The sequence below is a fragment of the Martes martes genome, assembly GCF_963455335.1.
Source record: "Martes martes genome assembly, chromosome: 13".
Classification (NCBI taxonomy): Eukaryota; Metazoa; Chordata; class Mammalia; order Carnivora; family Mustelidae; genus Martes; species Martes martes.
In genome coordinates this window covers 14060269-14085392 of record NC_137901.1, presented here as the reverse complement: position 1 = coordinate 14085392, position 25124 = coordinate 14060269, and the positions used below count along the sequence as shown (strand labels likewise).

The window sequence follows — 25124 nt, the reverse complement described above, 5'->3', positions numbered from 1 at the left end:
CGAACGGGGCAGAAGCAATTGATAATCTTTATCAGCAGAAGCGAGGCCCAACCACACGCGTCTCCCGTTGGCCTCTGTCGTCGGGGCACAGGAGCGCTCGCTCGCCGTCAGGCTCAGCCCAGGCCGACCGGGCAGGATTCGCACGGGCCACCTCTAGCTTTTCTGTGTTGCTTCAGCTCGTCCCTCCTCCATGCCCGTTGCTGTGTGAGGGCTGCCCACGGAGACGTGGCTGCCTCTAAACACGGAAAGGGACAGAGAAGGGGAAGGAGGGGTAGTTTCTGTGCGGTCGTTCTTGCTGGTTTCGTCCTTCAGCCCTTGTCCCGCAGCCACGGCGCGGAGCCCCCAGTGTGCAGAGCTGGTGCCTACGGGGAGCACTGGGCCGACCCGGCCCACACACAGCCTTCCCGGCGCAGCGGGCTGCATGAGCACATTGACCTTGTCGTTGACCTCAACGGGATGGTCCCTGTCCCCGCCCCCCCCCCCCTCCGTAAGCCCTTTGCCGGGCCAGCGTGGGGTCAGACAGGTCCATGTTGGCTGTGTTCCCCACAGCCCACTCCGCTGGCCTCGGGCTTTCTGGGTGTGGGACTCTCTTCAGAACTGAGGTCTTCTGGGGCTGTATGGCTTCTTCTAAGCTCTGTGATTTCGACACCTTCAGTCCAGTCCGTCTGGCGAGCCCTCTGTGAGCTGTCTTGGCTCCCACCACCACTGTCTTGCTGATGGGCCTCTGCTGCCACCCCCATCCCACGTGCCATGGCAGGCCTCAGTGGCTCTGTTTGACCTGTTCACACCATTTTTTTAAAAAAAGATTTTATTTATTTGACAGAGACAGAGAGAGGGCACAAGCAGGCAGAGGGAGAGAGAGAAGCAGGCTCCCCACCAAGCAAGGAGCCCGATGCGGGACTCGATCCCAGGACCCTGGGATCATGACCTGAGCTGAAGGCAGACGCTTAACCTACTGAGCCACCCAGGCATCCTCTGTTCACACCATTTTAAGTGGTCTTCCCCGCCCCTCCTTCCCCCGCCGGTTGCTTTTCCCTCCTCTGGCGGATTTCTCCGTATCCTGTAAGACAGAGCTCACTTATCACGGCCCTTAGGACACCCTCCCTGACCTTCTCTAGCTGAGGCAGGGGCCCATCTGTCCCTGGGTGGGGGCAGAGGGACGTAAGCCCCCTGGCGTGTGTAAGCCACTTAAGGGCAAGGCTTGTGACTCGGGATCCCTAAGACCCAGGAGGGATCTTGGTCCTTGGTCTGCGGCACCTCGTGTCTGTTCAGCCAGACCCCTTGCTGGGTGGTCGCACAGCTCAGTGTCCAAGGCGACCGCCTGTCCACAGCACTGTTGTTGTTTCTCTCACTCCGAGAAAGCTGATGCAGAGAAGAGCTTTTCTGTGACAAAGTGATAAGAATCTCTGAGTGACGGTAGGGGACTTGGCTTTTTGTTTTGTTTTGTTCTGCTTTACCTAGATGGGCAGATTTGGACATTATATTTGTACTAGACTTATACAGAGGCGCAAAAAGCTTAAGCAGATTGCCAGGGGGTCCCTCAGCCAGCAGGCGGTGAGGACTCCTTCAGCCAGGCTCCGGGCTCCAACCCTGCAGGGTTCCTATGACATCCTGCTGTCCCGCTTTAAGACATTCTCAGCAGATTTAAATTTTAAAAGGTAAGCAGTATTAAATACCTTTTAAAAATCAGAGGAAGTGTGTAAGACCAAATTTGACATCCCTGGTATATGATACCTATAGTAAGGGTCCTCCTTATGTTCTCCTACAGTCTTGTGACCAAATTTGGGACTATAATCCATCATATTACCAGATTTTTTAAAAAGACTTATTTATTTTAGAGAGAGAGAGAAAGAGAGAGGGAGAGCCTGGGCAGCGGAAGGGGTAGAGGGGGAGGGAGAGACTCCTCCAGCAGACTCCCCGCTGAGCGCCAAGCAGACTGCCAGCTCGATCCCAGGACCCTGAGATCAGGCAGGACCTGAGCAGAAACCAAGAGTCGAACACGTAACCGACTGAGCCACCCAGGCGCCCCGTAACCAGAATGTTTTTAAATGCTTTAATGGATTTTTAAGCCAGTTATCAGTTGGCTTTATACCTTCTTAGTGGGGAATGGGCTAGTGTAGGAAAGTGACATTTTGGGGGGAGGTAATATCACATAGAGCAGTTTCAAGACTGTTTATTGTATTTTCTTATGCTTTTCAGAAATGGAATTCAGTGATTCGCTTTTTATTTTATCCAGAAGAGACTTGTGCAAACTCTCTGTCTGATGTCAATTTTTTTTCAGGTGACTTTTCAGATCACCCCTCCGTGTACCCGTGAGAGGCATTATGAGCATTTTGGACGATGCTGTAACAAGTGTGAGCCAGGTGTGTATTTCTGAGTCCTCTTACCTTGTTCCTCAGAGAGCCCCAAGTGGATGGGGCTTTCATTTTATATTTTAAATTCAAGGGATAATTTCAATGCTGACAGCTTAAGAAAAAGCAATTGGATAGTGGCAGGGAGTAATGTGTCCCTCTGAAGACAAAAACCTTTCGATAGATAAAATCCCTTAAAAGCAGTTGTAGAAGCTAGTACTTAATTTATGCTGGAATACGGTTTTCCAAAACACTATTTCTTGAGAAAGCGAGGTATTAAGAACCATATTTTAGCACTTTGCAATTCAAACTTTCAACATACAAAATGCATCTCTTCTTTAAAAGTATTTTACAGAAAAATTTCTCGGGGGGAATAACCATAATGGAGTTGTTGCTGCTGCAAATTGCCTAAATCCTGTTATACCTTCTCCTCACACCCCTGTAGAGAGGCAGGACTGCCTCGGTGAAGTCCCGAGTCCGCAGGTTCTTCCTCACTCACTCATTGTTCTAGAAGCGGTGGTTAATTACATCAGGACATCAGGATCCTTTAGCTATTCAAGCTATAAATATTTCTCAGATATGTAGAACCAAGATCCAGTGATTTTCGGGAGCGTGCGTGTGTGAGTGTGTATATGCATGTGTGTGTGTGTGTTACTCTGGTCATTCTGTTAACTGAGGGCCCACGGTAGATGTAGGACAAAAGAAGTTAACATTCCAAATTGACAGTAGAGGGGATCTTGAAGATGGGAGGACAGGGGTACAATGAAATTCTTGCTTAGCCCCCAGGGAGGCCCTCAAAATTTTATAGGCATGTTTGAAAACCATCATCTTTTCCTTGGTCAGCAGAGGTGTGGGGTGGGAAGGATGATCTTTTACTGAGATGAACTAAAATGTGGCTGTGACCATATAGACACAGCCAACCTAGCAGAGATTATTTATTTTTTTTAAAGATTTTATTTATTTGACCAAGAGAGCACAAGCAGGGGGAGGGGCAGAGGGAGAAGGAGAAGCAAACTCCCTACTGAGCAGGGAGCCCGAGGTGGGGCTTGATCCCAGGACCCCAGGAGCATGACCTGAGCCGGAGGCAGACGCTTAACCAACTGAGCTACCCAGGCGCCCCTAGGGGAGGTTGTTTTAGCTAGCTGGGCAGCCTGAGGAGCCCATCACTGATATGTGTCCCCATTCCGTGTACCAGACTGTGTTAGGGGACTTCCTAGGATCACAGTCATTTAAATTGTCCGGTAAATTGCTGTATTTCTGTTGTTATTTTAGGGGGGTATTTTTCATTGGTGCATTTTTTTTTTCTTCTAATTGAAGGAAAGTACATGTCTTCTAAATGCACTACTACCTCGGAAAGTGTATGCTTGCCCTGTGGCCCAGATGAATACTTAGACACCTGGAATGAAGAAGATAAGTGTCTGCTGCATAAAGTTTGTGACACAGGTGAGTCAGTCATGTCAGCAGGGACTGTGGATAAGTGCTATTTTTAGATACAGTAGTGCTCTCTCTTTTGGAGGGTATAGGAAGAAGTCTTTGACCTTGGACCCCCACAGGTAAGTTCTTCAGATCCCAGAAGCATTGTATTAACATTCTTCATTTAGAACCTTCTTTCTGGAATATAATTGTATCTCAGTGTAATCATGGAACACACGTGTTACAATTGACAAAATCTTGCCACAGTGTTTCTGTGTATGTTGTGTTATTTAATTTCCACAGAAACCCCGCCAAGTACCCACAGTTATCCCATTTTTAAGAGGGAGGAAGGGAGATCAGAAGAGGTTCGGTTACTTTTCCAAGGTTAACAAATGAGAAGCTGAACTCAAAGCCAGATCTGACTCTCGGGACTTTTTCCTGAACCTTAAGTGTCTTCCTAACTCTACAGTTTGATCTTACAGGGCTGCTATAGCTTTTTGTTTGTTTGTTTTCTACTCAAAAATTTTTTTAATTATAATTTAATTGTAGGAATCAGAATCAAAATATGTCCTTTAACTTAAAGGTTCTTTTCCCTCTTTTTTTTTTTTTCTTTTTCGTTTTAATCTCTCTGTTAGAGAGACCACATTGTCAGTCCTGTGGGTTACAGGAATCCTGTAGGTCACAGTCTGATTTTTGCTGGTTGCACTCCTTGGTGTCATTTAACATATTTTTCTGTCTCCTATATTTCCTATGAGTGGTTGTTGGATCTAGAAGGCTGGTCAGAAGCTGGTTTGTAGTTTTTTTGTTTGTTTGTTTGTTTGTTTGTTTTTTGCAAAACCGCGTCACAGTTGGCATAATCTAGTTACGTCAGGGTCGTATAGAAACTGCTTATCTCTCTTCTTGTGATATGAGCAGCTGTTGACCATCATGGTCTAGACCCATTTTCATGAGGAGCTGTAGGTAGATGACCTTCTATCATTCCTCCTTCATGAATGGCTGGATACTTTATGAAGGGAAGCTTTCCTCGGCAGCTATCCGTCACCCAGAAGTACAGTATATACGGGAAAGGCAGAATGAATGCTTGTAGCTTTATTTACCACTTTTCAAAATCATAACTTGATCTCTATGCTTTCTCCAAAGGATTTATATGAATATGATAAACTCAGTCATTCAGACATATTTGAGGTGTTTTAATCCTAGGTGTATGGATGCTTGGATTGTCTCACCTCTTCCAGGTACCCCCACCCCCCTGCCCAGTCTTTGATATGACCCCAGGTGACCTTAAGAGTTCTCCTTGCTTCCAGGTTCATCCTGGACATTCCCTGCCTCAAACCTCGCTCGAATCAGTCATTTCTTTAAGAATTTGTGATTGCTTCCCACAGAACATCTTATTTAGCGACCTCAGTCTGGGTGCTAGGGAGGTTCACTGCTACCGGACTGATCCTTGTTTATAGGTTCTTTTCAGTGGACAGAACTAGGAGTGAAGTATTTTTTTAAACATCATAACTTTCTAGTGGGTTAGAGACAGCTGGCAGATTTTGGCCGCAGAAAGTAACATGGAAACTCCACTGAGCAGAAGCATCTGATCAAATCTTTTTTCTTTCCCACTGCTTAGTAATGACCTTGACTCACTGCTGTCTCTTGGAAATAAAGATTCATTCTGTCTACTGCCAAAGTTGATTAAAGCCCCAAACCTGGTACATTAAGATATTTAAAAACATGTCAGCATTGTTCACCACCACACAGGCTTGCGTTCACTCACAACTAAGTGGGGCCGTGGGATTAGAATTTTCCAAAGAAGTGACCCTTGTCCATGTCTGTTCTGGGCGTTAAGCACATGTTTAGGCAGAGTGGCCTCCATGCTGCACCAGTGACCTGGGCCTCGCAGGGTGGACCCAGGAGGGACACAGAAAGATTTCTCCAGGTTGCCAGGCTCTGGTCTGAAAGGAATGGAAATAGGAAATGTCCCCTCCCTGCTGGCGGTAACTTGAGACAGCAACGGAGACAGGGTTCTGGTTTGCCTCTTTATCTGTCCCTTAGAACTCTGTCCTAGTCCGTTCAAGCTTCTATAACAGAACAGCACAGACTGAGGGGCTTAAACAACAAACATTTATTTCTCATGGGTCGGGAGGCTGGAAGTGGGAGACAGGGTGCCAGCATGGTTGGGTTCTTGGTGAGGACCAATGTTAGGATTTCAAGACACTATTTTCTTGCTGTGTCTCTACATGATGGAGAACAGAGAGGGAGGAAGCAAGCTCTCTACTGTCTCTTTTGTAAAGGTACAAATCCCACTCGTGTGCCCTCCAACCTCATGGCCTTATCACCACCCAAAGGCTGCGCCTCCTAGGACCATCACTTTGGGGGTTAGGATTTCAACGTGAGTTCTGAGGGGATACAAACATCACTCCATAACAGACTCCTATAAGTACTCAGGAGTATAAGTCCATGGGCTATGGAACAATCCAGGAGCGATGGGGTCCTGTAGGGGTGGAAGATCTGTTTCAAATAATATTATTGTGTTTCATTGTGTGTGTGTGTGTGTGTGTGTGTGTGTGCACGCGCAGGTTGATTCTTATTAGTCATAGAATAATGTCAGTGTTCTGAACTAGCAAATACTAAACCACTGCTCCTAAGGGAAATACAGGGTTAGGTTCCTATGAGCCTCTGGTCACATTTTTGTGAACTGATCCACATATAAACTTGTTTTATGTATGTTTCTGTTTAAAAGCACCTTAGCAAATACTTTGATTCATTAACATTGAACTTAGAACCAACAGCGCTGTAACTCATGCCTGAACAAAGTTTATCTAACATGTGTTTGCTCATGAGACACATCACACCTCCTTGGTCCTGGAAACAATGTACAGCACTTCAGCACTGTGACCGTGGGCCGTTGTGAGCGATGGAATCACTAACAAAAAGCATAGAAATGCCCAAAATGGAACACTAAGTAGACCACAAAAAGGACACTTACTTCCAGTCTAAGAGCTGTAGTGAGAAGGCAGAGTGTGACCTTGTTTGACCACAGCTGAGAGCGTGCATATCCAGCCCATGGCTGGAAATTTCCACCATTCTGCATGTGTGCAAGATTGACTGTCAAAGTACCAGGAGCACTGATTTGGGGGTCACACCGAAATGTTAGTGAGTGGGTGAAATTGCAAATAGGAGGCAACAAATAATGAAGATAGACTGTGTGTCAGCGTGACGTCTATCCCACCAAAACTGGAAAGGACAGGAGATTTGGGACAAGAAGGACAGCACTTTGCTGTGTGTTGTGAGACGAGAGACAAGTAACACACGGATGACCCTAAGTAACAGGGCGGGGGAGATTCACTTCCAAGTGCGCCATCAGGGTCAGCCTCTGTAAACGCATTCCCTTTTATAATTACCTGTGACCCCTGTTCCCAAAACTCTCAATACTCCCATGGTCCTGCAGGATCCCAAGATGAATCCCCAGTCTCCAGAACCCTACACTCCTCAGTTCAGTCTAGCATTCCTGTTCAGAATATCTCACATTTGAATTTACTAAAAAACCAAGAAACCGTGCAGTCTATTTTGCATTAGCCGAAATAGCCAAGGATTCTCAACTCCCCAGTTCTTAATCCTCCTCCTAGCCTTAAAACCGCTACAACCCCACAAGACTCTTAATTATTGGGAGGGAGGTGGGGAATCAGCCCCACTGGGATGTTTCGGTGCCAGCACAGGAAGGGGGTTCGCGAAACCTACTGTCCTGCGCGGCCAGGCTGCTGGGGAGTTGCTCGCGGGCCGGGGGCTGCTGGAGGCGGGAGGCGAGCAGCCTGGGCAGCCGCGTCTCTGTCTCCCGCAGGCAAGGCCCTGGTGGCGGTGGAGCCCGGCAACCGGACGGCCCCGCGGCGCTGCGCCTGCACCACCGGCTACCACTGGAGCGCCGACTGCGACTGCTGCCGCCGCAACGCCGAGTGCGCCCCGGGCTTCGGCGCCCAGCTCCCGGGTACGGGTTCGGGTCGCGTGGCCCGTGGCCCTCGCCGAGTCGTGCGCTTCGGCCAGGGCCAGAGCGGGCTTTGAGGGGCGTCCCTGCGTCACTCGCGCTCCGGGGAACCCGGCGGCGCCGGGGCAGCTCGAGGGGCCCCCTGAAAAGGGCCACGTGACCCTCTTCCAGGGGGATGGGAGCGCGCGGTGCACGTGCTCCCCGGAACGCTCCTCCATCTGGGAAACCTGGGGATCCCCCCTTAGGCGGGCAGGGGTAACGCAGGGGGGCTCAGGCTTTTTTTAAAAAAACTGCCACACACCCGCCCCCCACCCCCTTGGAAGAATTCTGAAGAGCCGTGCGCCCCCCTGGCAGATTTTTAAGTCGGCGGCTAACGTTTTTTATTGCCAACTTAAAGAGTTGCTAAGGAATTCGTTTCCAAGGAATTTTAACAGCAGTAACACTTTTAAAAATGGAATTCGGCGGAATCCAAACACCGTAGCAATTTGATAACACCATCATCCTTTTTAAAATGCACTCATCGTCCTTCACCGTTGCAAGATTTGTGCAGTTCTCGTCCCTCCTTGGATTTGTATCCATTTCACCTTCCCCGGAGAATTTTACCCTAATGGGTTTTATGCTTGGAGGGCTTTTACTAATCACCTTTTCATGCACTTTCACATCAAAATTATGCACCCATTTGGGAATCGTAATTTTAAAAAATTTCCTGTGACTCAAGGTTCTAAGAGTTAAAACACTTCCAGACTAAGTTGTTTTACAATTATTACAGGATTGTCAAAAAGTGCTATATTTTGCTATATTATAGTTGTAAAAGCTTTACGAACTTAATAATGAGTGTTTTTTCCTGATTCATATATTCACGGTTGAATATTATTTATTGCTAAAATGTAACAGATTTCAACATTAATTCTGTTTCCACTAAATGCTGAGAAACTCGCTCACATAAATAACTGAATGGCTAAGGAAGCCTTCTGGTAAAGGAGTGTGTGTCAGTTCTTTCAACACTTTCTGAGTTACATGTCCAGGACACAGTGGTGTGACATCAGAAGCTGTTTTTATTTTTTTGTTTTTGAAGATTTTATTTATTTAGTTGGCAATGAGAGACGTAGCGAGAGAGGGAACACAAGCAGGCGGAGTGGGAGAGGGAGAAGCAGGCTTCCCGCTGAGCAGGGAGCCTGACACGGGGCTCAACCCCAGGACCCCAGGACCATGACCTGAACCCAAGGCAGACGCTTAATGACCAAGGCACCCAGGTGCCCTAAAAGCTGTTTTTAATCATCTCTCAGTTAAGAACTCAGTTGTGTTCTCAGTTTCGTTAAGAGTAAAGAAGTAGATATCGTTTTGCCAGAAAAGTATTTCTTAGAGTTCTTTACCTTCCTGGTTTCTGGAAAGTACCCCAAGCAGTTTTTTCAAGGTATAACATATGATTATCCATACCTGTTAATCTTTTACTTAGAGCCATCTTGTTTTAACCCAGAAGACTTGGACGGGGGGTAGGAGAATTAAGATAGTATTCATTTGAATTCATACGGAGGAAAATGTCCATCAGAGTCTCGCGGGTACCGTCAGTCCTTATTAACAAATGTATCAACCAGATCAGATGAGCTTTCTCTTGGAAAAAGTCTGATTTGATTTTTTTTTTTTTAAGGAGATAGAGAGAGGATTGGGGGAGAGGAGCTGAGAGAGAGAATCTTCAAGTAGGCTCCCAGCTGAGGGCAGAGCCTGACTCGGGGCTCCATTGCATGACCCTGAGATCACGATCTGAGCCCGAATCGTGAGTCCAATGCTTAACCAACTGAGCCACCCAGGCGCCTCCTGATTTTTTTTTTTTTTAAGATTTTATCTATTTATTTGACAGAGAGAGAGAGTGACACAAGTAGGCAGAGAGGCAGGCGGAGAGAGGGGGGGAAGGAAGCAGGCTCCCTGCTTAGCAGAGATCCCGATGTAGGGCTCAATCCCAGGACCCTGAGATCATGACCTGCGCTGAAGGCAGAGGCTTAACCCACTGAGCCACCCAGGTGCCCCTGATTTTTTAATTATTAAAATAAATCTCCTGATGACAGCCAACTTCCTTATGAATTTGATTCTAAGACAAGGCCAAGAGCCTTTCCGTATCGCAGTGCTCTGAGTCGCAGGAGCTTTGCTCTTAGCAGTGTTTTGATTTGTTGTGGGTTTTGTTTTGTTTTGTTTTGGGTTTTTTTGTTTTGTTTTGTTTTGTTTTGTTTTGACATAGCAGGATTTGGAGTGGATAAGCAGCGTGCCTTCTTTTGTAAAATGGGAACAGGGTGATTGCATCAGGGGTAAAGGGAAAGGAGAACCTGCAGGATGCCCCTGGCAGGTCAGTGCTTCAAAGAGTTGATGGGGAAATAAGGACACGGATTTAATGCCCTTAAAGCTACGTGTAACTCGTGGCTCCTTAGGAAGTTGCTTTGTTTTTAGGGGTTACTCTTCTAGAGTGTGTTAATATTGTAAAAAGCTGTTTGAATTCATGTGAGCAGCCAGATGTTAACTGGGCTTTTGTGAAGATCATTACAAGGTGACTCAGATTACTGGATTGAGGGGGTCACCCTGCTTATTGAGGCAATTGCAGAAATCAAGAATGCACTTCCCATTTTTGACTTTGGACCAAGAGAATGTAATTCCTTATTTTAGTGTTTTAGTTATGACAATAAATCACAGAAGTGCTACTAATTTCAAGAGTGAATTGTGGTTTGGGCACCAGTCAATTGCCTGATTATGATACCACGTGGAAGCCAATGTTCTTCTTTATTGGCATTACCAAAGGGCCATCACGTGTCAGTTGAGCGAGGCTAATAGACATAGGAAATTGGAGACATGTCCTATTTTGATAATGTAGTTGATGAGGAAGGGGAGAGAGCTGGAGAAAGCTTCCTAACCAGGATCAATTCCTGCTCTCGCTGCTGTGGCTTGTGGCAGGGGTCCAAAATCCATTCCAACCCTTGTGTTGATGTAAATAGAGTGTTAGTGGAACACAGGCACGTCTCTTTGTTTGCGTATTATCTCTCTTGCTGCAAGTAATTACAGCAGAGATCAGAGGGCCCGCAAAACCTGAAATATTTATCCTATGGCCCTTTCTAGAAAACATTTGCTGCCAACTCTTGATTTAAGAGAGAGATTTATAGGAGTTTATTGTGGGGGGGTTGTTTTGTTAATGTTTTTGTTTGAGAAAAGTGTGTTACAGTCACTCTCGTGTTTGGACTGGTAAGATTTAGCTGGTCAGAAGGAGTCAGGATGGGAAGTTTGCCTTAAAGGTGGGAAAAGCGCTATCCTTTTCCCACCTGATATAAACTGACTAATAGAAACCCTAAAGGCTGAACGGGGAGGGCAGACAGGTGCCTGGTGAAAACAAGGGAGACAGCAGGTTCCCCAGCTAGGAAAGAGGCTCAGTGACCAGGACAGTGGCTCTGAACAGCCAAGAGGCAGTGCCTAACTCAGATACTGACATCAGTTACCTTGCTGAAGGAAAGTCAGTAACCTCCTGCTGGGCCCGAGGGCCCTCTGAAGCCAGGAGGACCCGGAGCCATCAGCCTCAGGAGGCGAGGGTGGGTATGGAGGCCAGAGGCCCAGGGGGCAGCTCCTGATCTCTGGTCCTCTGGAACATCGTCCTGGCCGATCTCTAAGTGTCCTTGTTTGTTTCGCTTGTTCTTTCGTCCGTTCGTTTTTTTGACAGTGCAGCTCAACGAGGACACGGTTTGCAAGCCCTGCCTGGCAGGCTACTTCTCCGACACCTTTTCGTCCACCGAGAAATGCAAACCCTGGACCAAGTAAGTGGCAACAGGGGAGCCAGGAGAGTGTGCTCATTTCTAAACTCGACCTGCGCTGTCTCATCTAGGTCTCACCAGACTGATAGCGTTTGGTGAGGCTTCTGCTCAAACCCATTTTCAGAATGGGAAAAGTCTGTCAGTTCGGCATGGGGAAAATCAACCAGTCCAACTCATCTCCAGCTTCACAGGCAACAGGAACTCTGTGTGACTTTTCAGATTCAGTTGGACCAAATCTTTGACTTACAGTTGCAGCTTCTTTTGTCCTTTTCCTACCCTTAGTTACTTGCAAATGATTTACAGTGTTCATTATCCTTCCCTCGACACTCCCACCGTGCCACCAGTTTATTGGTCCAGAAACTGTGTGTGTGTGTGTGTGTGTGTGTAGTGTGTGTGCATATAGAAGCCTCCTGTTTATAGAAATGTTTGCATACTTTCAACACCTTGGGTTTTTTAACATAATATATGCTAAAGGAAACTCATTCCATATTTGTTCACTTAGATCTTGGTGGCTTCTTGTAGCTTAGAAAACATTTGCTGCCAACTCTTGGTTTGTACCATAATTTATTTTGGTAGGGGTGTACCATAGAGACATACCATAGTTTTACTTAATAAATTCCCTGTAGGTAGTCGTTCCGGTAGTTTCTAGTCTGTTGTGGTAAGAACTAATTCTGCAATGAATCATCTCATCTCTATAGTGGGTTTCACACTTAATGTGAGTGTGTGTGTTTATACATATATATACATAATATGTATATATAATGGAATTATATGTATTATATAGTGGAATTATATGTGGAATTATATATATATGTATATATAGTGGAATTTTTGGGTCCTTCCATTGCATGCTTTTTAAAGATTTATTTATGTATTTATTTTAAAGGGGGGGAGGGGCTAAGGGGGAGGGAGAGGGAAAATCTTCGAGCAGACTCCCTGCTGAGTGCAGAGCCTGACATGGGGCTCAGTCTCACTACCCTGAGATCATGACCTGGGCTGAAATCAAGAGTCAGACACTTAACCAACGGAGCCACCCAGGTGTTCCCCACCAGGAATATATTAATTCTCATTTGATATTTATTTTCTGATCCATTTATCCAAGTTTTATGTTGAAAAGATTTTTTTCAGTTTCAAAAGCGCTTTCGTCCAAAGTTTATCACTCAGACAAAGGCAGCTGAAGCACCTGGAATCTTCTTCACTGAAGACACCAGTGTACTCTCTTTCGGATCGTAGTGTCAGAGTGGTTCTTGGAGAACCCGGGTAGTGGTTACTTTTGCTTATTCATTGGTCCACATGTAGACAGACACAGGGGATTCAAACATGCAGGAAGACCTCTCAGTTCTTCTCCTGGAAGAACTAGCAGTCTAGCGGAGTAGAGCCCTTTGTGCCATGTTTTGTTTTGTTTTGTTTTCTTTTCTTTTAAGCAAGATTAGAAAAGCAAAGCAGTTGACTCCCTTTACCTCCACAGCTGTAGCCTTCTTGGAGAGACAGAAGCACATCACGGGACTGCTAAGTCAGATGTGGTTTGTAGTTCTTCTCTGCCATCTGCAAAGCCACCAAGAGGTACGTTTAAACAGAGTGGGTTGGCTGTAGCTGTGCCCGGTCTAGTCAGCAATTCTAGATTTCTCCCGAACTACATGCTGTGTCTGAAGGGGTTCACTGGTCCCTCATCATCCCATTTTATCCGTGGTCACTTTTATCAGTATTTTAACTCCAGATACGTTGTGTATTTGGAAATTTCCACTCTGAAGTGGATAACTAATAAAGTATTCATATATACAAAAAAAGAAAGAAAGAACAGAAATGGAGCTACAAACATGAATTAAAATGCCCCAATGTGGCAGGATTGTGGAGGGCCCAGTAGGGGTGTCTGTGGGAGATTTGGGTCACCAACCGGAGTTAGAATATAGCTAGCGGTTTATATGGCACATTTTGTAGATCAAGTTAACCTGAAGTACAATGTCAAGGCCTGAGTTGACAGTTCATAGTGGAGGCTGGTTGCCCAGGGGCGTGAGAAGGTGTAGAGGTGGGTCCGGACATGGCAGTGCTGGAAACGGACACATGGCAGGAAGAACCCAGGCCACAGATTAATAGGGTTAATGAACTAAGAACATCAAATGTTTAGATTTTGACATTTTGGGAAATAGGAGGGTATCTAAGCATTCTGGATATGGGGTTACACAGAGTAGCCTCTAAGAAAGACCATTTAAAAAGATAACATTGAAAATAAGAGCGGGAATAGAAAGTTATTTTTTTCTTTTTTTTAAAAGATTTTATTTATTATTTGACAGAGATCACAAGTAGGCAGAGAGGTGGGGGGGGGCAGTGCGGGGAAGCAGGCTCCCCGCTGAGCATAGAGCCCCATGTGGGGCTCGATCCTAGAATCCTGGGATCATGACCTGAACCGAAGGCAGAGGCTTTAACCCACTGAGCCACCCAGGCGCCCCCAAAGGTTGTTTGTTTTTTTTTAAACAAAGGTGAAGATAATCAGAGAATTAAATTAATTACTCTTTAACCCCTTTTTCTCATTGTCTTTCAATACAGAGCCCCTGATTTACTTGCCCAGTTTAATTATTCTGCTTCTCTTCATCTCCGTGGCTTTGGTTGCCGCTGTTATCTTTGGTGTTTACTATAAGAAAAAAGGGAAAGCACTAACAGGTACTATGTCCACGCTGGTTTTTTGAAAATTAAGCTTAAAGAAAGGAGATACATTTCTAGATATGCGTGCCCATCACAACCTCTGGTGACCCCCCTTGAGTAAGGATCTCTGCATGGTTGCAGTTAAAGAAGAAATACCCTTTATACCTAATTCATTGTTCTCCAGTCAAAGAAATAAACAAAAACCTATGGTGCCTGTTGATGTGTAAGCACAGAGAATATGCTGGGTTCGGAACACTGATGCCTCGTAAGCTGTGTGTTCCCATCGGGGAGGTCAGGCACCATCAGTGTGAGCAGGTTGTCTCTATCCAGGAATACCACTGGGTTTAACATCAGGATGTATTTGACATTTACATGAAGCTAACGGAGTGTCATTTTTTTCAAGATTTTATTTATTTATTTATTCATTTGAGAGAGAGAGAGTGCGCACGAGCAGGAGGAGGAGAAGGGCACGGAGCAGGAAAATCAGGCTCCCTGCTGAGCAGGGAGCCCCATGTGGGGCTTGATCCCAGGACCCTGAGATCATGAGCTGAGCCGAAGGCAGAGGCTTTAACCCACTGAGCCACCCCAAGAGCGTCATTTTAAAGAAAGGGTTCCTCGAGAGATTTCGTCATGCTTTCGTGGTCAGCTCTTCTCCTCCAGGAGCGCTGCTGTCTCGTTATCCTCTCTCCCCTTTTGGCTGCGCAGGGTATCACGTCCACCTCCGCCTTGCTGCGACGTGATCAGGTCTCCTGCGTCCCGTGCGTGGACTTCTGAAAGCCTGTCTAGCGTGCTCTTTACCCCAGCAGCACGCTATGTACGGCTGGGCCAGCAGAAGTTTTTAAAGAGGGAAGATGGTGTTTGAAGATGGCCGTGTTGAGTGGAGAACACTGTTAAATGGCTTTTTTTTAAAGAGTCAACTCATTATTGAGTATTTTTATTTAATGCCGCTCTACTTCCCTAGCCACCTGCTAACTAGGGATTAGAAACTGCATGATCCGATGATGAGGCTCGCTGGTGGAGTCCTGTTTATGTGGGATACACAGAATTCTGATTTTTTTTTTTTTTTTGGTCTCTACAATAATCTCTTCCTGCCATATCTTATCAGTGAGAAGGACAATGGGCCTACCAGTTACTGAATCAAGACGTAGAGCTGTTAGCCCTCTCTTTATCCATTCATGGGGGGCCCCAGTTTATTGGCCCCCCAGGGCAGGACTGACCCTGGGAGCTCCTTACCGAGTGGCACAGGGAGTGCCCTTGTCGAGGAAGCGGGCAGGGCAGCATGAAGCCCCCAGACTGAGGCCAAGGACTGCAAGCAAAGTTGCAGAGCTCCAGACCAGCAGACGACGGGGTCGTCTGACCGTGGGGCCAGCGAGGGCCTCCCAGAGGAGACCAGGAGCTGAGATATGAAAGCCGGTTGGAACGGGCTAAGGTTTGTGCAGCCGGACAGAAAGCCAGAGCCAGCGTGAGACAACACAGGAGAGGGAGGCGCGGCCAGATGACGCAGCGCCCCAGGCTTGGTTAGGGAGTTTGCACGAGAATATCTCCTCGTGCACAAATGTCATTTTTTAAATATCATTTGAGATTATCTGGTACGGATCCCTACAAGGGAAGAGCGACAAGTTTCCTTTAATTTGGGGTAACTTTATTTAATTTCGAAACTAGAGAAAGGAAGCAAGAATAGTAACGAAGATGATAACAATAGCTGACGTATATCGAACATTTATTCTGTACCAGCCCCACTTAATGTACTCAGGAAATCACAGCAGCCCCACGAGGCAGGCACCGCTCTCTTCCCTTTCATGATGAAGAAACGGAGACTCAGAGACATGAACGGGGCAAGGTCAGGGGATACGGATCATCAGCTGGGACTGTGACCTGATTATCTTCTGGAGAACGGACAGCCTCCTGCTTCCATGTTTATAGTGAATTCAGCATCAAATAGTCAGTGGAAGGGGGGGAAACTTTTATGTTTGTAGAACATAAATTCATAGATTTTTTTTCAGTTTGTAGATTTGACTTTTTAAAAGTTTCATCAGTTCTGCTTTTTTTTTTTAAATAAAGATTTTATTTATTTATTTGAGAGACAGAGATCACAAGTAGGCAGAGAAGCAGGTAGAGAGAGAGGAGGAAGCAGGCTCCCTGCAGAGCAGAGAGCCCGATGCGGGGCTTGATCTCAGGACCCTGGGATCATGACCTGAGCCGAAGCAGTTCTGCTTTTTTAAAAAAGATTTTATTTATTCATTTATTTGAGAGAGCGAGCATGAGCAGGGAGGCAGAGGGAGAAGCAGGCTCCCCCCTGAGCAGGGAGCCCCACCTGGGGCTCAATCCCAGGACTAGGAGATCATGACCCAAGCCGAAGGCAGCTGCTTAAACCGACTAAGTCACCCAAACGCCCTCACCACTTCTGTTTTTGAAAGTTAATGGAGACGTGCATTGTGGATGCTACAGAACATACTATTTCTCCTGGGAAGCAACAGGGTATAGTGGAAAAGGTTTTGGGGCCCCCAGCACTCAGTGGGGTCTGACCGCCTGCCGGCCTGGGACTGAACTCTTCCTTTGTCGTGCATGCGTACATCCATGTGAGCCGGTTTCCTGGAAGGGCAGTGCCCTAGGCCTGTGTCTTCATCATTCCCCTGCGGTGCCTAGCTCCGTCCCGCCCTCCTAGTCACGGGAAAGTGGTGAAGGGAATAAGGGATGCCTCCAGCTCTGAGTGTGCCCAGAGGAATTCAGTGCAACAGTAGCAGAGGATACTTTGTTTTCCATAGATCAGAAAGTTCTGTTGGGGGAAGGAGGAGTCTTTGAATTGGTTGATTTTTCTTTTAAATGTTTTCACTCGCAGGGACTCTCCCCAAAAGACTTGCAGAGGACTGTGCTTAAAGAAATATTGAGCTGGCATAGTGATTGATAATACTGAATTAGACGAAGTAATATGAAGTTCTTATCCTTACTTTGTTTTTCTAGCTAATTTGTGGCACTGGGTCAATGAGGCTTGCGGCCGCCTAAGTGGAAATAAGGTAAATTTAAATCTTAAGACCCTCCTTAACACTCTTTTAATGGTTTAGGCTGATGTGGCTGTTATTAGTCAAACCTCGAGCCCGCTGTAAACAGGGTCCTTCCTTGAGGGATGGAACCTTGAATCCCAGGACTGATATCCGCCCCCCCCACCCCCCCGCCAAAGCCCAAGTGAGTACCTGTGGTAAATGCTCTTTTCTTTGTGTTTCCTTCCCCCATCATCTCTGTGAGCATACATTATTTATGTTGTTGTTCTAGCGCCAATCTTGATTGCCTAGGACAGCTGCCAAGGAGGAAGGAGCTGCCATTTCCCTCTACTCTTTAGTTATTTTGGTAACTTTTCATTTTGATATAATCAAAATTATAGAAAAGCAGTGAGAATAGTCCAAAAAAAAAAAAAAACCCAACCTCCCATACACCCTAAACTCAGACCCACCAACTGCTTACACTATCACAGTGCATTATCATTTGCTATCTGTAAGTGTGTATGTGTGTGTTTTTGTTCATGGACTATTTTAAAGTGAATGACAGACATCGCGCTCTTGTACCCTTAAATACTTCAGTGTGGATTTCTTGAGAAAAAGCACATTCTCTTATATAACCATAGTACATTTATCAAAATCAAGATACTTAATCATGATACAAACTATTATCTGATCCACATGTGGTATTAAAAATATCTTTGATTATCCCATCCTGTTCCACAGATCTATTGTCTGCGGTATATATATACTGCAGGCAATAGATATATTTAAATGTATATTTAAATATATAAAATTTAAAATATAAATTTTAAACCATGAGGTCATCCTGATTCTTCCAGGTCCAGTCCCAACACCACAGGATTCGTTCGGTCTCTCCCTTACGTGGATTTGAATCTTCCTTCTCCAACAGGACGAAGCCTGGTTCCTGTTATGCTCAATGTATTTACTCGCTTCCTCAATGCCCGAACACACAGAAAGTAGTTTCAGAATGTGTGAACTGTACTACAGAAAAAACCAAAACTATTAATCGGAGTTCCTTTTTTGTTTACAGTATTTTTTTTTATTTAGATTGAATATATCGACAAAATACCGTGTTGTAAAGTTACTTGAGTTGGGTCTTCGCTTTGCTTCTGTGTGAACACGCTATTCGTTTGAAATGCAGTTTGATTCTCTGGTTCCCATATTCTATTTCAGGGTTCTCCCTGACTCTGTAATCTTAGATAACACAAATAAAGTGCCATAAGGAGGGTTCCATCTATACTTGTTGTGGTGGAAATAATTACTGTAAACCATCTCCAGCCATGTTTAGCAGAAACATGTTCTAATAACTCTGGGTATTAATACTTCTGCCTTCTGAATTTATATCAGCAGGAGTCCTCGGGCAACAATTTCAGCAGCACTCCTATGGAGGCCTCTAGTCAGCGTGAAATTTGTGATGGTGTCTTACTGCTGACTCTGGAAGAGAAGATGTTCTCTGAAGATATGTGCTGTCCCGACGGTGGCGGTCTCTGTGCGGGGGCGTGTGCAGGCGGCGGGCCTGGTGCGCAAGGCCAGGAGGCCGGGATGCTCACCCTGGTCAGCGAGATCGAGGGGGACCCCTTCCGGCAGATTCCCATGGAAGACGAGTATGTGGACAGGCCCTCCCAGACCCCAGACTCTTCTTCGCTGTTCCTCACTCAGCCTGGGAGCAAGTCCACCCCGCCCTTCCCCGAGCCCCTGGAGGTGGGGGAGAATGACAGTTTAAGCCAGTGCTTCACTGGGACAGACAGCCTGGCCGATTCTGAGAGCGGCCACTTCGCAGAGCCCCTGGGCAGGACTGATTGGACTCCCATGGCCTCCGAAAAGTACTTGCAAAAAGAAGTGGAGGGCGGCCACTGCCCCCACTGGGCAGCCGGGTCCAGCTCGGCCGAAGGCTGCGCAAACTGCGGAAACCCGCCCGGGGAGGCCCGGCACCCCCTCCTGGCTTCCGCGAGCAGCGGACCCTGGCCCCAGTGCGCCTACGGCATGGGCCTCCCGCCCGAGGACGCCGACGGGGCCGACGCCAGGCTTCCCGGCGGCGCGAGGGGAGGCTCCGGGTCCGGAAGCGCCTCCGGTGACCCGCCACCTGCCTCTGGTAAGTGATGCTCCTGGTGTGTCTCGCTTCGGAGACAAGAGGCCTGTTCCTGGGGCAGCGTCTGGAGGCCAGTGTCCCAGACCATCTGGGGAAGGAGGCGAACACGGGGAAGATTCCCCTGGAACCTCTTCTCCCGATAGGCCTCTTGGACAGGGTGGGTTTTGATTCAATGTGGAGTCTGTGGACTGTGACCCTGCCCCACCCCGGGGGGTGTCTCTTCGCTTCCCCGAGCCCCGCGCCCCGCACCCACCCTCCGCTGCCGCGCGCCCCGCACCCACCCTCCGAAGGCAGCGTGGACCTCGGGGTTGGCTGAGGTTGAGGCGGTCCCTCAGGTCGCTGGGGTTTGGTGTTTTTAAAGCGGCCTCTACCTCAGATCTCCCCCTGAGAAAGCCTTTATGATGGTCAGGGGGACAAACAGCATTGTTCCGTTAATCCTTAATTAATTCGTTTTTATTCAGAGTAGCTTGTGGGTTCTGTACCAAGTTAACGATGCAGTAAAACTGTCCTCGAATGCTTTGTAGGCGAAGCCCCTTTTACAAGCGCCGCGCGGAGTACATGTAGGGAACCAGGAAGATCATTTTGCAACTGAAAATCGTGGTCGAGGTTTATCACTACCGTGCCGCTTGAGCATGAATAACCCACCAGTTATAATAGTAGAACTTTTTTCCCTGCACAAGGGTAAAACACCATCTGTTTTACGTTGTAGCTAGAAGGAACTCTGCCGCCGATGGTGAGGGCTCCGGGGACTGTTTACCACACGGGGGCTCGGGGATCTCTTGGAGAATCTTCTGACAGCTATAGACACTCGCTCCAGAAAAATGAATATATGGGTATATGCTATTTAAGGGGCTTCACAGAATCCTCCCACCCTCAAAGAGAAAAAGGGAAAAGAGCCCATTTGCGGACCTCCTTTATCCTGGGATGCCTTTTCCTTTTCGCTTCTGCCTCTTTATTTAGACAGCAAGTAGTGCTGGCAGCTGCTGTTTGAATTATTTTATAACCCAGGGGTAGCTAGATTCTGCCCTGAATGGAGACTCTTCTGCCTCATGTTGATGATGGCTCCTGGCTTGTTTGGCAGAACAATGTACTTTCATTGGTCTTCCGAGCTTGGTGGTTTTGCTGCAACTATACAAATTCACTCATGTGTAAATTCTATAACATCAGTTCTCAGTCAGGCTGAAAGGAGGAGATACATTTGGGGATTTTTTTTTTTTTTTCAAAGAACTGATGTGGGTTTTTTTGTTTTTTGGTTTTTTTTTTTTTTCCTTTCAAAGACCTCCACCTTAAGATTTCAAGGAATTTCCGTAACTAAAAGTTTGGTCCTCCTGTTCCTTCGTATAATCCAATTTCTTCTTTCTGTGGTTGATTTTCTATCTGTTGGTCATAGAGACATACAGAATGCAGGTTTTGGGGGCTGGGGGCATGGGGAGGCCAGAGCTGAGTGTGGCAGTGACCGTGTCCTGGTACCATGGCCAAGGGCAGACCAGTTTTTCAGTTAGTGACACCAGGAAGGTGATGTTAGCCACTGTGTGAACATTGTCAGCAGCTGCTGGAAGGAAAGAGCTGCCCACGTTTAAAGAGATATTTTTCCCCCTTAGTGTCGTGCAGCCCAAAGCCAGATCTGTGCTTTCCTCTGAAGAGTTAAAAGAGTGCCCTAGTCTGGTTTTCATTACCGTCTCTTTCTCCAGCACTAAACAGCTAGGCACGGAGGAAAGGAGGGGGGAAAGTGTGTCATCAACTAAATGGTGTTAATTTGCAGAAAGTTTACACTGCTTTCTCTCTCTTTCGTCTGGTGCTTAGCCATGCAAAACATCCGTGGAGAGTCTGCCTGCGGATGCCAGCAAGAGGGCCAAACTCATTCTCGCCTGAGGAGAAGCAGCGGCCAGATTGATTTTTTAAGTTGTGCTGTTCTCTCCATAATTACTTCTACACGAACAGGCCTTCTGCTTTCTGGTCAAAATAACACTTTCTCATTATTGCTTTTTTTTTTTTTTTAAGAGTGTCATTATTTATGTTCTACAAAATCTGTGAAAGAGTGTGGAGCTTGGGTGACAGATGAGAGGGAGCCTAATCCTCTTTGATCTCCTGAAAGCCACTGGAGGTGGCCTTTTTTATTAGGTTTTAGATTTTTATTTGTGGGTTATTTAAAAACACACACACACACAACCAAATCAAGCGGTTTTTGAGAAAATGACATGATTGGGCACTTCCTCAGTAGGGAGGAGTAGCTCCTGGTCTCTCAGCATCCCTTTGAAGAGAATGATGGTTCTTCAAACAGTTCTACAAGGGTAACTTTTAAAAATAATAGCCACTGTTAAAGCTAATCCAGCAATGTTATAGCCTTCCAAGAACAGTGAGAATTATGTGAAGACCAGCAAGGGGAAAACGTGTGTTCGGTTATGTCTTATAAAACCATTTCCTAATTTACATCTTACATTACTGTCCTGAGGACATGATGGCGGCCACCTTGGTTATAAATCCTTTCACCTGGAGTTTGGAGAATTCTCACTGTGTCCAGAAAAGTAGTTCATGGGAAAGAAAGAATCACTTCTTACAACCAACGTGTCTGTAGTGGCCAGGGACTTGCTTTTGGCTCCCGAAACCACTTTCTTGCGTTGACCACTTCTGAGCTGGAAACAGGTGTTTATTTACGGGGTCCACAGTGGTTAGCGATGAACAGCAGCTGCCTATTTCTTTTTCTATCATATCTTTACTGGGGGTCTACTGAGCCCCGGAGACTGGGAAAGCTGGCAAAACAAGTACCGATTGAGGTCAGGGAATGGACAACTGAAGAAATCAGTAACTGGAGACAGCAAGGCCTTGGACAGCCTGCTGCCCCTTCCCCTCGGCCTGGCACCCCTCCCCTCCCCACTTCCTCCCCCAGCCCCGCCTGTCACCCCACCCCCTCGGCCTGCTCTCCCCTCCCATCCCCCCACCTAAGTTTGGGCCAGAGCCAGCCCCTTCTCCTACAGTCATCCCTCACTTGCCTCTTCGGCTCTGTCATGTGTTTCTGCTTGTGTGAACCGCCTTGTCCCCACACTGTCCCCTTTCCCAGAGCGCCCACTCCTCCTGTCCTTCAAGTCGCTGCTCCAGGGCTACTTCTGAACCAGGGAGGGCAGGTGTGCTGGCTGTGCGGGCACCCTGCCCCCCACTTCTGTGCGCTTTCTGTCTTTCTCACTGAGCCCTGCAGGCACACGCCTTTATCAACAAGGGGGCTCTGGGTAGCCCACCATTCAGTGGGAATTTCCATGACCTTCGCCACACCTGATCTTTCCAATGTCTCCAGGGCAGCTTAGTCACAGGGTGTGAAGCTCATTCATTCAGCGCGTCATGGGTAACTAGAGGAACAGGCGACCATACCTCCCTGTCTGTTCCCTAAACTCACTCTCAGCCTCCTGCGTCTTCAGTCTGTCCTGGGAGCTGGAGGCCAAGCAGGGGATAGAAGGACTGGCGTGAGCTCTCCTGGACGGACCTCAGTCTCCTGGCTAGAGGAGGCAAGGTGAGCTGGTTCATGCAAGAGGCAGTGACACACCAAGGCTGATTCCTGGGAGCCCAGGGCACTGGCGGTTGAAAGGCACTGCCTGACCCCGTGTCTCCCTAGCCTCGGTCTCCCATCCCTGGGTCCCCCTCTGTTGAAGTAACTATCTTTGACCATCCATTTCCATCCTGAAAAGACAGATAAAGGTTCTCCTACCTCAATTTGCTTCTCTTTCCCTCCCCGACCCCCAAGCAATAGACAGTGCTCTATCTAGTTCTAACTTCCTTTTCTTTCTTGTTGGAATGCCATCCCCGAGCTTGTGTTTTGCCTTTAGCTAAGTACTATAAGGGCAAGTATTAGCTCATTGACCCTGTAAGTTAAAAAGGATATTTTATTATTTGGTTGTTTGGCAATATTCATTGGTACTGAAAGTCAATGCATTCTTTCAAAATATATGAGGAAATGTGTTTACTGTATACTTTAATTCAGTCCTGCTTGCTTTCTCTCTGTTCTAATGGGGCTCGTTTTGGAAGTTTCATTCGTAAGCCATTCTAAGTAACTTTCAAGCATGATTCAGAATGGAACTATTAAATACTTCTTCCCTTCCCTTATCATCATATACTCCGTTTCTTCCAAATGCCTAAAACAGCACTTGCATTTCCATAAAAAGGAAAATCACATGAGAAGCATATGGGTTAAATATAAAATAAGTTTTTAAAAAATTCCAAAAGAACTCAGTGTAGCCTGGGTAGTTTGAGTGTATTTGTGTATATTTTTAGTTCTGTTCCTTGGGAGAAAAATCTACATGACAATTGGGTGGTATTATTTGCTATAGTTCTTGTGATTTAATATTCATAGGTTATGCATTTTAAACAACATAATAAGCTTTTGGGAAGAAGAGTGTACATTACCTTGCTTAAAAATGTGAATTCTCTCAGAGATTAGTTCTTAAAACGAAGTTTGTTTTCTCTGCCCGAGAAAGAGAGACTCCATGAAGGGGCTGTGTCAAGCAGGGACTTAGCCAAGTGTAAACCTCTTTCTGATTAGGATGGGACACTCCATTTGTCCATTGTTTCTGTTGACGTCAATGCTGTTTTTAACCGTCTCGAGTTACCTGAAAAATTTGCTAGTTAATTCCCAGTAAGTATTAATGTAAACCCAACCGACCCATTTTAAATGTTAGAAATTCTTCAAAATTTCTAATTTCATAAGAATCCTCGTGTCATTCTGGCTCTCAAATCCCACTTTTAGGTAGCTTCGAATACAATTCCCAGTCACCTTGTCTTGAGAGACGAGGAGCCGCTGCTCACCTGACCCTCTGCCTGTGAGGCCCGCTCCTTATCCCACTGCTCTGCTGCCATTACATCGATGCCATCGATACTGATTTCCTCTATTCACTGTGTGTCGGAGACCCTCCAGGGTGTCACAGAATAAGGGTCTGGGAGAGCTGACGACTCTGACTGAGTGAGGGGCTGTGGCCAGGCCAGGCCCAGAAGTTTCCATGGGCAGGGACGCTAAGGTCTGTGGGAGTGATGCCTACCTTGGCCTGTGAGTCCCCTCCCTTCCCCCACCTGTCTCCCGGAGGTACTGTCTCCACTATCCCTGGTTCTTTTGTGAGGAAAGTTCTTTCCTTCATATACCTCCAACCCCATCTTTTTTCTCAAGTGGCAGTAAAGTTAAAATCAGTGCCCGGGGCAGCCTACCAGGGGAAGGTGTCAGAAGGGCAGCCGAGGAGGGGAAGGAAACGGGGAGTGATGGGCTTTGCTTGTCCTCCTGGAGGCTGACTAGACTAAAAGTCTCAGGCCTTTGTAAGGCATCTTGAATAAGCCTCATCTACACCTTCCTTCCCTTTTCATATTTCCCCTTACCAGCTGCCAACGAGGGCTGGGCCCCTCCCCAACCGCAGAACAATCCGGGGCTTCCTTGGCCCTCAGTGGAAAGAGTTACCCGTTTGGGGCAGATACCAACTTCAGAAGCCATCCAGCCGTGCCCGAAAGGAGGCCCCACGGTACCTGCACGGTCATGGAGCTTGCTGACACGGGGACCCACTGGTTTGTCCTCTCCAGTCTGCTTGCCTAACCCTATAACACCTTTCTGTCCTAAAAGCTAGAAAGCACATCAGAAGGAATTATTTGCTATTGAGAAGGAGAGTTCGGGACTGAGGTGTATACAGGAGAAGGCTACTACCGGCTCATTCTAAACCTTGATCCACGCCCATGCCACAGGCAAGTCATCGCTGGCTTGTGTGAGGAGAGACTGAGACCACGGGCTTTAGTGCAGAACCATATGATGAGGGTTCAAACCAGTGACAGTCCTAATGATGAATTAGTTTGGCAAAGAAAACCGAAGTTGCTTGGATTTCTGGAGGAAAATGCCCTCTTGGT

At 46.8% G+C, this 25124-nt stretch overlaps 1 protein-coding gene across 3 annotated transcripts in view; it reads left to right on the top strand.

Moving 5' to 3' along the window:
* The window catches only part of TNFRSF11A (TNF receptor superfamily member 11a), a gene marked incomplete at both ends in the record, with an annotated part of 49418 nt that overhangs the window by 19059 nt on the left and 5235 nt on the right, over positions 1-25124 (top strand). The window contains 8 exons of one of the 3 annotated variants that reach the window (XM_080822209.1): positions 2282-2363; positions 3669-3794; positions 7591-7734; positions 11465-11516; positions 12982-13076; positions 14058-14171; positions 17115-17167; positions 18521-19262. In XM_080822209.1, coding sequence (XP_080678335.1) covers positions 2282-2363; positions 3669-3794; positions 7591-7734; positions 11465-11516; positions 12982-13076; positions 14058-14171; positions 17115-17167; positions 18521-19262 — 1408 coding nt within the window. Of the gene's footprint in view, positions 1-2281; positions 2364-3668; positions 3795-7590; positions 7735-11422; positions 11517-12981; positions 13077-14057; positions 14172-17114; positions 17168-18517; positions 19263-25124 lie in introns of all 3 variants that reach the window. The other 2 variants (XM_080822208.1, XM_080822207.1) reach the window with 2 other exon arrangements.